The sequence below is a fragment of the Hyperolius riggenbachi genome, chromosome 6 (genome assembly GCF_040937935.1).
Source record: "Hyperolius riggenbachi isolate aHypRig1 chromosome 6, aHypRig1.pri, whole genome shotgun sequence".
In the NCBI taxonomy this organism is placed as follows: Eukaryota; Metazoa; Chordata; class Amphibia; order Anura; family Hyperoliidae; genus Hyperolius; species Hyperolius riggenbachi.
The window spans coordinates 6,623,850-6,638,295 of NC_090651.1; the positions used below are offsets into that span (position 1 = coordinate 6,623,850).

A 14,446-nucleotide genomic window follows, 5' to 3' on the forward strand; every position below is an offset into this window, starting at 1 on the left:
ACAAAGGTCAATGATGACTCATGATGACGTGATAGCAGGGGGAGGGAAAGACAAGGAGGAACAGCTGCTGTTAGTCTGCCTCTTCCTGCAGCACAATATTCCTCTAACAAGATAAATAATTAGAAAGGCCAGTACACTACCCTCAATGTGGGTGGAGCCACATGGAATGATGTCACACAGTGGGCGGGGAAAGTAAGGAGAACAATGTGCTTGGCCAGAAGCGATGAAATACCAGCACAAGACCAATGAAAAGCTAATACTGCCATTGAGAGAGGGCCCCTTTGTTCCAAGGGCCCCACTGCGGTTGCAACCTCTGCATCCCCTACGCCACTGTATGTTATAAATTCAACAGATTCTAACCAAATATATCAGCTAGTTCAGGACATGAGCAAGTTTTACATTTCAGGGAAACATCAGAGCAAATTCACTCAGAATAATTTTGACAAACTAAATATAAAAGTATAATGCTCTGTAAAGTACAACTCATTTCCAGCCTCAGTTTATAATATTCCACAAACCAGTCAAACTGTATTTACCAAGACGTTAAAATGTGAAAAGCTCATTTCTTGTTGGGTCACCAGTCGTCATATCTACATGGAACAAAAATACCCAATTTTTTTTTTTACAGATGAAAACAAATTAGTACATTGGGGGCAGAGGGAGGGGGGGGGGGGATATTGGGGGTCATCTTATATCAATGGACAAGGTCTCCTCCTGCCTATCCGCCATCTCCTCCTGGATGTCCGCTAGGTTCCTGAAACTAAATCTAGACAAAATGGAATTTATGATCTTCCCACCCCGGCCATCCACGAACCTCCCAGATGTGCAGGTCACTGTTAACCACACTACCATTCGCCCTACCTCTCAAGCCCGATGTCTGGGTGTCACCCTGGACTCCGTACTCTCCTTCACTCCCCACATCCAAAACCTCACAAAGTCCTGCAACTTCCACCTTCGTAACATCTGCAAGATTCGCCCCTTCCTGACCTCTGCCACCACCAAACTCCTCATCCTTGCCCTCATAATTTCCTACTTTGACTACTGCAACACCCTTCTGTCTGGTCTCCCTATGACCCGAATAGCCCCACTGTAGTCCATCATGAATGCAGCAGCCAGAATTATCCACTCCTCCCATCCCCAAGGCGGCTCCCCTCTGTGAATCCCTCCACTGGCTTTCTATCCAGTCCAGAATCAGATTCAAGATACAGTGTCTGACTGACAAATCTGTCCACAAAAGCTGTCCAACCTACATTTCCGATCTCACTCAGAGGTACACACCTAGCCGCTCACTCCGCTCTTCCAATGAACTTCGCCTGACCGTCCCCCACATCACCCAGTCCCATGCACACCTCCAGGACTTCTCAAGAGCTGCTCCAACACTATGGAATTCCCTACCTCCACCCATTAGGGCAGCCCCCTCCTTCAACATCTTCAAGAAAGCCCTCAAAACTCACCTTTTCACTCTAGCCTACCACTCCTCACAAGTGCTCTAAACCCGCAGCTGAACTCTGGTCCCTACCTTTTGTGTGCCCACCTCTCCCTCTAGATTGTAAGCCTTTGGGCAGGGTCCTCCTCCTTTTGTGTCCTACCTGTTCACGCACCTCCATCACTGTACACCCATCCTATGGATCTGAGTGAACTGGACTGGCCTAATCTCCATGCTCCCCTCCAGTGACTGACTAAGCATTACCTTGTACTCATACTGTGCTGTGTGATCTCCATGCTCCCCTCCAGTGACTAAGCATGACCTTGTACTCATACTGTGCTGTGTGATCTCCATGCTCCCCTCCAGTGACTGACCAAGCATTACCTTGTACTCATACTGTGCTGTGTGATCTCCATGCTCCCATCCAGTGACTAAGCATTACCTGGTACTCATACTGTGCTGTGTGATCTCCATGCTCCATCCAGTGACTAAGCATTACCTTGTACTCATACTGTGCTGTGTGATCTCCATGCTCCCATCCAGTGACTAAGCATTGCCTGGTACTCATACTGCGCTGTGTGATCCCCATGCTCCCCTCCAGTGACTAAGCATTACCTTGTACTCATACTGTGCTGTGTGATCTCCATGCTCCATCCAGTGACTAAGCATTACCTTGTACTCATACTGTGCTGTGTGATCTCCATGCTTCCATCCAGTGACTAAGCATTACCTTGTACTCATACTGTGCTGTGTGATCTCCATGCTCCATCCAGTGACTAAGCATTACCTTGTACTCATACTGTGCTGTGTGATCTCCATGCTCCCCTCCAGTGACTAAGCATTACCTTGTACTCATACTGTGCTGTGTGATCTCCATGCTCCATCCAGTGACTAAGCATTACCTTGTACTCATACTGTGCTGTGTGATCTCCATGCTCCATCCAGTGACTAAGCATTACCTTGTACTCATACTGTGCTGTGTGATCTCCATGCTCCCCTCCAGTGACTAAGCATTACCTTGTACTCATACTGTGCTGTGTGATCTCCATGCTCCCCTCCACTGACTAAGCATTACCTTGTACTCATACTGTGCTGTGTGATCTACATGCTCCATCCAGTGACTAAGCATTACCTTGTACTCATACTGTGCTGTGTGATCTCTATGCTCCATCCATTGACTAAGCATTACCTTGTACTCATACTGTGCTGTGTGATCTCCATGCTCCATCCAGTGACTAAGCATTACCTTGTACTCATACTGTGCTGTGTGATCCCCATGCCCCATCCAGTGACTAAGCATTACCTTGTACTCATACTGTGCTGTGTGATCTCCATGCTCCCATCCAGTGACTAAGCATTACCCTGTACTCATACTGTGCTGTGTGATCTCCATGCTCCATCCAGTGACTAAGCATTACCCTGTACTCATACTGTGCTGTGTGATTTCCATGCTCCATCCAGTGACTAAGCATTACCTTGTACTCATACTGTGCTGTGTGATCTCCATGCTCCATCCAGTGACTAAGCATTACCTTGTACTCATACTGTGCTGTGTGATCTCCATGCTCCATCCAGTGACTAAGCATTATCTTGTACTCATACTGTGCTGTGTGATCTCCATGCTCCATCCAGTGACTGACTAAGCATTACCTTGTACTCATACTGTGCTGTGTGATCTCCATGCTCCATCCAGTGACTAAGCATTACCTTGTACTCATACTGTGCTGTGTGATCTCCATGCTCCATCCAGTGACTAAGCATTACCTTGTACTCATACTGTGCTGTGTGATCTCCATGCTCCATCCAGTGACTAAGCATTGCCTTGTACCTATAATGTGCTGTGTGATCTCCATGCTCCCCTCCAGTGACTAAGCATTACCTTGTACTCATACTGTGCTGTGTGATCTCCATGCTCCATCCAGTGACTAAGCATTACCTGGTACTCATACTGTGCTGTGTGATCTCCATGCTTCATCCAGTGACTAAGCATTACCTTGTACTCATACTGTGCTGTGTGATCTCCATGCTCCATCCAGTGACTAAGGATTACCTTGTACTCATACTGTGCTGTGTGATCTCCATGCTCCCATCCAGTGACTAAGCATTACCTTGTACTCATACTGTGCTGTGTGATCTCCACGCTCCATCCAGTGACTAAGCATTACCTTGTACTCATACTGTGCTGTGTGATCTCCATGCTGCCATCCAGTGACTAAGCATTGCCTTGTACTCATACTGTGCTGCGTGATCTCCATGCTCCATCCAGTGACTAAGCATTACCTTGTACTCATACTGTGCTGTGTGATCTCCATGCTCCATCCAGTGACTAAGCATTACCTTGTACTCATACTGTGCTGTGTGATCTCCACGCTCCATCCAGTGACTAAGCATTACCTTGTACTCATACTGTGCTGTGTGATCTCCATGCTCCATCCAGTGACTGACTAAGCATTACCTTGTACTCATACTGTGCTGTGTGATCTGGTTTGCATGTATTCCTGTATTGTCATATTGCTGTATGTCACCCCTAAATATTGTCTGTAACCTTAACTAATGTACAGCGCTGTGTGATATGTTGGCGCTTTATAAATACAATAAATACTGTATATCAATAAATTCTAACAAACTCAGTGCAAAGCCAACTTCACAACGTTTACTTGGCAACAAACAATCCAGAAAGTAGCCAGAACTATTTCCACGTAACGCAAATACAACATAAACGATGGACTCAGGTGATAGTAATCTCAGGTGATAGTACTCTAATCTATATACCGCACAATGATTGCCTCATGCAAGACCAGCAGTAATCCCAATATTGTGGCCATTGTGAGGTGTATAAATCTCACCACACGATTCCAGAGAAATTAAAACTTATGGACAATAGAATCTGAAGACATTTATCTAAAAAAAAAAATGTATTTATTTTCATGCTCCAACTTGCTGAGCACCTCAACTGTCAACTTGAGAGCTAAAAGGAAAAAAAAACTGCAATCTTGTGGTAGCACAGAGGCATATGGAGGAAATTGTGTTAGGAATTAGACTGTAAGCCCCTCTGAGGACAGTCAGTGACATGACTATGTACTCTGTACAGTGCTGCAGAAGATGTCAGTGCTATATAAACACATAATAATAATATGGCAGGACATTAGACTATGACTATGGTAGGATTAGATTGTGAGCTCCTTTGAGGACAGTCAGCGACATGACTATGTACTCTGTACAGTGCTATGGAACATGTCAGTGCTATATTAACTGCATAATAATAATATGGTAGGACATTAGACTATAACAATGGTAAGGTTAAATTGCAAACTCCTCTGATGACAGTCAGTGACATGACTATGTACTCTGTAAAGTGCTGCAGAAGATGTCAGTGCTATATAAATACATAATAATAATATGGTAGGACATTAGACTATGGTAGGATTAGATTGTGAGCTCCTCTGAGGACAGTCAGTGACATGACTATGTATTCTGTAATGTGCTGCAGAAGATGTCAGTGCTATATATAAATACATAATAATAATATGGTAAGATATTAGACTATAACTATGGTAAGATTAGATTGCAAGCTCCTCTGAGGACAGTCAGTGACATGACTATGTACTCTGTAGAGTGCTATGGAACATGTCAGCGCTATATAAATTCATAATAATAATATGATAGGACATTAGACTATGACTATGGTAGGATAAGAGTGTGAGCTCCACTGAGGACAATCAGTGACATGACTATGTACTCTGTAATGTGCTGCAGAAGATGTCAGTGCTATATAAATGCATAATAATAATATGGTAGGACATTAGACTATGACTATGGTAGGATAAGCGGGTGAGCTCCTCTGAGGACAGTCAGTGACATGACTATGTACTCTGTAATGTGCTGCAGAAGATGTCAGTGCTATATAAATACATAATAATAATATCGTAGGACATTAGACTATGGCTATGGTGGGATAGATTGTGAGCTCCTCTGACACTGGACACTGAAGGAGGCCAGGATTTGGGCCCGCTTGTGACAGGTGTGCCTTCAACACTGCACACAAGTATGGGGACACACACATATACACGTGGGGGGCAGCACCATGATGATTTCCAATAGATTCCATGCTGATATCTATTGGAAATCTGTGTACAGTGTGTGGGCAGGTAATAGATCCCGATCTGATCAGAGAGGGATCTATCCAATGGTTATCTCAGTGGTGAGTATACACTTTGCCTGTATAATTGCTGGTTTGTAATTTCCCAAATGACCATTATGCTTGTCTTGTAACCTTTAGGGCCCATTCACACTTGTGCACTTTACAAGTGATATGAGTTTTTCCAGCTATTTTACCCATCAAACCTTGCAGTTTACCCACAAAACACCTCTATTTCCTGTGCAGATGTCATTTCATGTTTATGGAAGACTTAGACACAGCTTATTGAACTAGAAATCGCAAAACTCTAATCGCTGAAAAAACACTCTCTGTACAGTGAAAAAATGCTGGAAAATTTTTAGGAGAAAAAATGCTGGAAATCTCCAGAAAATCTCTGTGTTTGCGATTAGTGATTTCTAGTGTGAACGGGCCCATACTGCTGATTGTGTTGTTCACACTTCTGACTAAAGCCTGTTTGAAAAAACAAACCCTCCCATTTGTGGCCAACATATGCTGCTACCCATCATTACAGAATGTACGCGGCAGAGCAGAGGGAATTCCAGTCATGACACTTTTCTTGGTTCTGAGAAGAGTTTAGCACTGTTAGAGCCTCTGTTGCGGGACAATTGTTCTGATTCAGATTTTTCCTCACTTCCTGTACCAATGACAAGACCACTAAAGACTCCTGTCTCACAAACGGAAACAAAAACAGCAATAAAACACCACCTTCTACAATGCAATGCTGTGAATCATAGGCAGAAAACCAGACTGGCTTCCCTATAGTAGATAATCGCAGTGCAACAAAACCACCTGGTGAAGTACAGGGCCGGATTTGTACTTTTTACCGCCCAAGGCCAACTATACCGTCTGTTTGGTTGTTATCTCTGTGTGTCCCAATGAGAATTCTCCTTACTCTCCATCATTGGATGCCACAGACAATAACTATTTTAGTAATATGCGTATAGATAAGTTATGTTTTCCTTAAGAACTTTTATGTTATGTTTGCCATCTCTTTAATGATGTACCCATTGTGTCACCATGAGAGTTAGGCTGATGTGTACCTGCAGGATAGAGCTTACAGGTCTTACAGGGATGACAAAAGTACAGGACAGATAGTTCAAAGGTTAAAGCTGTCCTTGTAGATAGGGATGGCTCCATAGAATAGCTCTACTGCCCCTCACTGAGCCGCCCCTAAATTTCTGGTGCCCTAGGCCATGGCCTAGGTGGCCTTGCCAGAAATCCGGCCCTGGTGAAGTACATATGAATGGAGTGGATTCCAAAAAGGAGTGGATCGAGGTACCTCTGTGGATCTGCGTGTTGGGATTTCTCTTTTTTTTTTTTGGGGGGGGGGGGGGTCACATCAGGGCCTGATCCAAAAACCTGAACTGAAATGGTTGTCCTCTGGATTCCCATAAGAGCAGGGCTGCCAGGTACCTTCTCAGGGGTACAGAGATGGAATAGGGACCCAAAATTCTTCCCTCCAAAAATACACCCCAAAAATCGGCACGCTTTATAATCAGGGCACGTTTCGTCAGGTCACAGCCTGTGTCATTAAGTAAAAAGTATTCCTGCAAAGCCATAATAACTTAGAGGAACTCTCTCCAGTAAGGCTCTCACTGGTCTCCAGGCTTCTTCTTCATTCTGAAGGCCTCTTTTGTCTCTGGCCATGACTATGGTGAAGATCCTCTGATACAGCTTTCACAAATGGTCACTATGTTCTACACATTCTTCAGGGAAACCCAACCCCAGCATATAAATATACAAAACTCCATGGTAACAGCCCCCAGAACCACAGTCTTGGGGATATGCCGGTGCCAGGCCTGGACCAGATTGCTCTGATGGTCCCGGAACAACTAAAATTGAAAGAAAGAGGCAGCACACCACTGGCTGCAAACGGATGCATGTATTGTGGAACAGACACGACATGTTACTACAGGCCATTCCTCAGGTGACACTTGTAGTGTCTGTTCCACAATACAAGTGCCACCTCAGTCTTTCCATTTTGGTTAAACCCAACCCCAGTCCTCCAGGGCCAAGGTCCTCACACATTATTAGCACAGCTCAAATTGCTGGCACTGAATGAGGAAAGGTGTAGAACACGTGTCTTCATTTCTCAGTTTAGTGGTTTTAGGTATTTAGGTGTTACTTTCACAGTGTGGGTTTATGCTATGATTAAGGACCATTGTGTGTTTGAAACATGTTAGCAGACATGTTGTGCGGTGTCTTACTGCTTCAATAAAGATTACAATTGCCGGATCATTGAGCGGAACATCACTTATTTGGATACTGGCTTTTCGAGGTTGAGTTGCCTCGTTCCTGCTCTGACCCTGCTGGGTGGTTGGTTGAGCGGACCTCAATTCACATAGCAGCCACTGAAAACGCCACCAATTCCTGGTTATTCATTCACGGTGATGCACGAATAGAAGAGATCTGCTAGGTAAAGAAGAGCATCTGGTACCTGCGGGAGCCTTACTGGAGAGGACACTGCATGTTTTTTTCCCTACAGGTTCACTTTGGAGATGTGATAGAACACCTATCTGTGTCTATGCTCATAAGGTTCCAGGCCCAAGCAACACAGTCCCTGCCTGAGCAATGGAGGTTAGGTGGGTTCTTCCCAACTGGAAGACAACAGGCCAACAGAAGAGAGGGTTTCATGTTTGGTTGGTGCTCATATTTTATATACAGGGTTCAGGTCTTGTCAGACCCACTACTTACAGTAGACTGTGAGGATGATGGTATGTGTTGTGCGCCTGTTGAGGTACAAGTTAGTTGCTAAACATGTGTAGAGTCCCGTCTGGGTCCGTGAGATCTTCGGGAAGGTGTACATTTGTCCTTTGTCTAGCTCGGAGTTGTTGTAGAGCCATATATACTGGCACGGGGGATTGGAAGAGGCTGTACAGTTCAACGTAACTTTCTCCATTTCATTAGCAGCATAACCAGTCTCGCTTATAGCATATGGCTCGATGTTTATCAAGGGTTCATCTGGACCATCTGCAGGAAAAAACATATTAGACGTTTTAGAGAACAGTTTTTTTTCAGTGCCAGTATATAATTTTAGAAATGTTGAGAGAGATGGGAAGGTAAGACCAATGACACACAAATAGTTACAACACCACATTTGTAAAAACGCTTTTCACCCGTAGGCCCCAAAGCTCATAAGCTTGTCTCAGATCCATACATAGTTGCGGTTTGTGATGCGTTACAGGGCAAAAAATGATATCATAAATGCCAGACTAATCAGGCAGCTTTTCAGTTTTGATTTTAAACGCCTTCAAGGTTGGAGCATTCTTAAATGTGTATGGTAAGGTGCTCTAAAGAGTCGGGGCAGCATGACAAAAAGCTATGGGCTTGATTCTCTAAGACAAATAGCATGCCTTATCAAAGTTAACACGCCTTATCAAAGCTGACACGCCTTATCAGAGTAGCATAGCGAGAGCTACAAACCCGCAGGGGCTCAGGGCAGGACGAGTGGAGCTCTCGTCATTCCCAAATAGCAGGCATACGTTCACTATGCTACTCTGATAAGGCATGTTAACTTTGATAAGGTGTGTTCTCTCTGATAAGTCTTAGTGAATCAAGTCCAATGGCTCCAAACGTTTTGAGTTGGACACTGGGGTTGGTCAAGTTATAAGATCCTGTTGATGTTAGCTTGTGGAAAGAGTGATGTTGTTGCAATAAGTCCTTCAGGTATCCAGGGCCTGGGTCATGTAGATATTTGAATCTTAGCATGGCAGTTTTAAAGCTATTGCACAATATTCTCTCAGTAGCTAAATGTCCATTGAAAGTATGCCTCACTTCTGCGGTTACCCCGCCACCGCAAATTAAACTTTTTCGGTGCCACCATAGGGCTCTCACTACTTCTGTGATGGGATGCGCCAGCTTTGTGTGACCCAACGCGATGGACCACCCAAACTGTGAGGGGGGGCCTAACAGCAGAAACTACTACGTAGGATAAAGATGAAGTTATAAACAGAGTAACTCTTTGCTGCCCCATCAAAATAATTAAAAAAAAAACATTAATGTCTAAATTACTAGCAACAAAACCCCTAAGTGAAGAAAGGAAAATTGTGCCCAAAATGTCAACATTTTTGTGTGCCCACCATTATTCCCCAGCACTATGATCGTAATCAACAAATTACGATTTTACTAAATTTCGCTTACATTTTCGCAATTACGCTTAAACGTAATTACGATTTGCAAATTCAATTGATTTCGTGCAGTCATTCGTAATTTTGCATAAAATTTTGCTAAATTTTGTGTAATTTCTTGCCGACTTTAGCAGTGAATAGCAAAGACCCCATATATGCTATTGACAACAAAATTGCTACATATGTTAAGGAGAATCGTGGGTACTTGTCAAAAACAAAAGAATTTTGCAAAAGGACCTTACAGGTTTTAAGAAACTCAAAATACAAGTAAAAAATGGTTTTTAAACTTAGAAAAATGAGTTTAAAAACCATTTTTTCTTTGCATTTTTAAAATCAAGTTTCTCAAAAACTACAAGGGCTTTTTGAAAAATTATTTTTGTGACTTATACCCACTATTCTGGTTAACCTATGTAGCAATTTTGGTAGCAATAGCTTGTATGAGGGCTTTGCTATTAACCTCTAAAATCAGCACAAAATTACGCAACATTTAGCGAAAATTAAGTGGAAAATTACGCAAAATTTTGTGAAAATTACGAGGGAAAATTACGCAAAATTTCGAAATGCTATTACATACTAAATTAATTACGATTTTCTCAGAAATTTCGCATTACAATTTGGATGCGTAATTGCGAATTTCAATGCGAAATTTCGGCCCACCACTGACCAGCACTGCTGTAACACTCTTGGGCATGGAGGTCACTAGAGTGTCACAGGTGCCACTGGAATCCTCTTCCCCTCCTCCATGATGAAGCTGGGGGATGTTAGAGACCTTGTGTTCCTCCACCTTCCATCTGAAGAGGTCTCACAGAAGCTCAATAGGGTTTAGGTCTGGAGCCATGCTTGGCCAGTTTAGCACCTGTAGGCCTCTTGCACACTACATGTGATTCCGATTTTTCATACGATCCGATTTTTGATTCCGATTAAAAAACATAGCAGCATGCAGTACTCTTTTTTTAATCGGAATCAAAGGCCTTACCCTCAGTTTCTTTAGCAAGGCAGTGGCCGTCTTGGAGGTGTGTTTGGGGTTATTCTCATGTTGAAATACTGACCTGCAGGCCTGCGGCCCAGATTCTGAAGGGAAGGGATCATGCTATGCTTCAGTATGTCACAGTACATGTTGCCATTCATGGTTCCCTCAATGAACTGTAACTCCCCAGTGCTGGCAGCACTCAGCAGCCCCAAACCACGACACTCCCACCACCATGCTTCACTGTAGGCAAGACACACTTGTCTTTGTACTCCCAACCTGGCTGCCGCCACACGCATGTCACCATCTGAACCAAATAAGTTTCCTTTGGTCTCATCAGATCTAAGCAAAATACAAACGCTCTCATGCAAATAATACATCCAGGAACACTACTATATCCCTACAGCTAAGTTAAAAGTCGGGGTCTTCATTACAAAAATATGCATTCTCTTGTGTAGTCACATATGTTGCATAGAAGCTCTGCAGAGCTTATACGTGTCGTACCTCTGGCCCTGTAACATGCATAGTGCAAGCATACAGTGCATCAACCTATCGAAAGATTAGGAGCACATATGGCGACGTCCTCTCTTGGGACAGATAGTGCTTCAAACTCATCCCACAAGGGAGCTACAATATGCATTCACGTTCACCATGCACACCCCAGCATAAGCTATGTGAATAACAATAACAATAACAATAATATTTATATAGCGCTTTTCTCCCTGGGGACTCAAAGCGCTGTGACCCTGCATTATGCAGTCTCAAAGGCTAGGGAAAAGAGGTGAGTTTTTAGCCTTTTTTTAAAGCTGTCCAGAGAAGGAGCCTCTCGTACTGATTGTGGAAGTGAGTTCCATAGAGTAGGGGCTGCACAGGAAAAGGCCCGAGCACCAAATGTTAAGTGTATCCTGGGAATAACCAGCTTCATCTTGTTGGCAGAGCGGAGGGTGCGTGGAGGGGCATAAAGTTCCAATAGATCCGCTATGTATTTGAGTCCCATGTGGTGTAGAGCCTTGAATGTCAGCAGGCAGATCTTAAAATTGATTCTCCATTTTACTGGCAACCAGTGAAGAGTTTGCAGTACTGGGGTGATGTGTGAGCTGCGGGGGGCATTGGCTAGGAGTCTGGCTGCAGCATTCTGTACTAGCTGTAAGGGGCGCAGAACCTTATCTGTAGATCCGATTAACAGGGCGTTGCAGTAGTCTAGGCGGGAGGATACAAATGCGTGAACCAGGGCAGGTAGGTCTTCAGCTGGGATTAGGTGTTTTATTTTCGCTATATTTCTTAGATGGAAGAAGGAAGACTTGACGACAGCTGATACCTGCTGTCTGAGTTTTAGATTTCCATCCAGGATCACCCCAAGGTTTCGCACAGAGTCTTTATACTGTACAGTATCTCCCCCAATTGCTAGTTTGAGGTGGTGAGCGTTTTGAACTTTATCCATCATGTGTGGACCACCTACCACCAACACCTCTGTTTTGTCAGAGTTCAGCCTCAGCCAGCTGGTGTTCATCCAATTTTGTAAATCCACTAGACACGCATTTATGGATGCTGATGATGATGGATGGATGGATGATGCTGATGAATGCGGACAACCAGACCACAGGAAAGTTCCAATAATCCAGGTCCTTAGTCTCTGCTTGTCTTCAGCAGACTGTTTGCAGGCTTTCTTGCAGTGATGAGCAGAAATTATGCCTATGTGTAATCACGCATCGTAATTCGCAATTCCGCATCATAATCGTAATGCAAAATTGTGTGGAAAAGCATAATTATTTTTGTATTTAATTATAGGCATTTGTAATTACGCACGAATTTACGTGTAATTAATGTGTAATTTTGTGCCGACTTTGCCGGTGAATAGCAAAGCCCATTTAAGAAGAACAGTGGATACAAGGTAAAAAAAGGATTGTTCAAAAACTACCTTGTAGTTTTTGAGAAAATCGATTTTAAAAATACAAAGAAAAATGGTTATTAAACTGGCATTTTTCTGAGTTTGAAAAACATTTTTCTTTTCATTTTTAAAATCAATTTTCTCAAAAACTATAAGGTCTTTTTGAACAATTCTTTTTTTAACGTGGTAATTTTGCCAGCAATAGCATGTATATGGGCTTTGCTATTTACCGTCAAAGTCGACACTAAATTATGTGTAAATTGATGCGTAATTACGAATGCTTGTACAAAGTCAATTGAATTAACAATTTGTAACGACGTATGGGTGTAATTGTGAAAAATTATGTGTAATTTTGCGTAATGATAATCAGCTGATTAGGATCATTACTACTTTCTTGTGCATCAGTAGAAGCGCCTTCCATGTGGGATGACAGCCATGCAGAACAATTTGATGCAATGGGCTTGATTCACAAAGCCGTGATAAATGCGAATTTTCCTGCAAAAACGGCAATTTTGCGCGCAAACGTGAATTTTTAAAAATGAAAAGAAAATGTTACGCTTGTTATAGCGTGCGCAAAACGCTAGCGCGACCGTGATAAGAGTTATCCTGGCTTTGTGAAGCCCAATGTGTGCTGTGTGGTCTGAGTGCTGACAGGCTGGCACCTTCAACTTCTGCAGTAATCCTGCCAGCACTCATATGTATTAATGTCCAAGGGTGGTCTCCAGGCCGCACTCCCCTACAGCATAAACTGAGGTGCAAGGACAGTCTGCCAGAGTACCAGGTCGGACACCTCCAGTATACAGTCTACAAGGACCGGCACACTCAGGGATTTCTTCCAAAATTTAGAGAAATCTTTATTACAAAATCTTCAACATCATAAACATTAAACACACTGACACTGAGCTGCAGCATGGTGGTCAAGACCATACAGCGTGTAACAGGACAGGGTCCACTTAGAACAGGCCTCGCCATGGTCGACCAAAGAAGCTGAGTGGACATGATCAGCATCATATCCAGAGGTTGTCTGTTGTAAGTAGACAAAAGACAGACTGTACGCCCGAAACAGCTCTTGGTCGATGTCTGTCGCCGTGATGTTTGGACTTTCTATATGATGGTGACCTTTGTCTACCCGACTGCTATGAATACTCTGTCTGCTTGGGGACTAGGCTTTTGATGGACATTGACCGTCTATGGCAAGGCCTGTTCTGAGCGGAACCTGTCCTGTTACACGCTGTATGGTCTTGGCCACTGTGCTGCAGCTCAGTGTCAGGGCGTTGGCAATCATCTTATAGCCTCGGCCATCTTTATGTAGAGCAACAACTGTTTTATTAAGCTCCTCAGTGAGATATCTGCCATGAGGAGCCATGCTGAGCTTCCGGTGACCAGTATGAGAGAGTGTGAGGAGAGTGATAACACCAAATGTAACACACCTCCTGCTCCCCAGTCACACCTGATTCCTTGTAACACTAACCAGTCACATGACCCCGGGAGGGAAAGTGTCTGATTGGGCAGAATTCTTCTATAAGCTCCTCAGAGAGTTCTCTGCCATGAGGAGCCATGCTGAGCTTCCAGTGCCCAGTATGAGAGAGTGTGAGAGCGATAACACCAAATGTAACACACCTTCTGCTCCCCATTCACACCTGAGACCTTGTAACACTAATCAGTCACATGACCCCGGGGGAGGGAAAATGTCTGATTGGGCAGAATTCTTCTATAAGCTTCTCAGAGAGTTCTCTGCCATGAGGAGCCATGCTGAGCTTCCAGTGACCAGTATGAGAGAGTGTGAGAGCGATAACACCAAATGTAACACACCTCCTGCTCCCCATTCACACCTGAGACCTTGTAACACTAATCAGTCACATGACCCCGGGGGAGGGAA

The 14,446-nt window shown here is 43.7% G+C and overlaps 1 protein-coding gene and 1 long non-coding RNA gene across 2 annotated transcripts in view; one reads left to right on the forward strand and one right to left on the reverse strand.

Annotated features, from left to right (window-relative positions):
* Positions 1 to 14,446, reverse strand: part of VSIG10L2 (V-set and immunoglobulin domain containing 10 like 2) — a 110,856-nt gene that overhangs the window by 47,775 nt on the left and 48,635 nt on the right. Inside the window, exon 5 of the mRNA XM_068238792.1 lies at positions 8,280 to 8,555. Coding sequence (XP_068094893.1) covers positions 8,280 to 8,555 — 276 coding nt within the window. The remainder of the gene's footprint in view (positions 1 to 8,279; positions 8,556 to 14,446) is intronic.
* Positions 1 to 14,446, forward strand: part of LOC137520639 (uncharacterized) — a 60,499-nt gene that overhangs the window by 19,433 nt on the left and 26,620 nt on the right. The gene's annotated exons all lie outside the window — the stretch shown is intronic.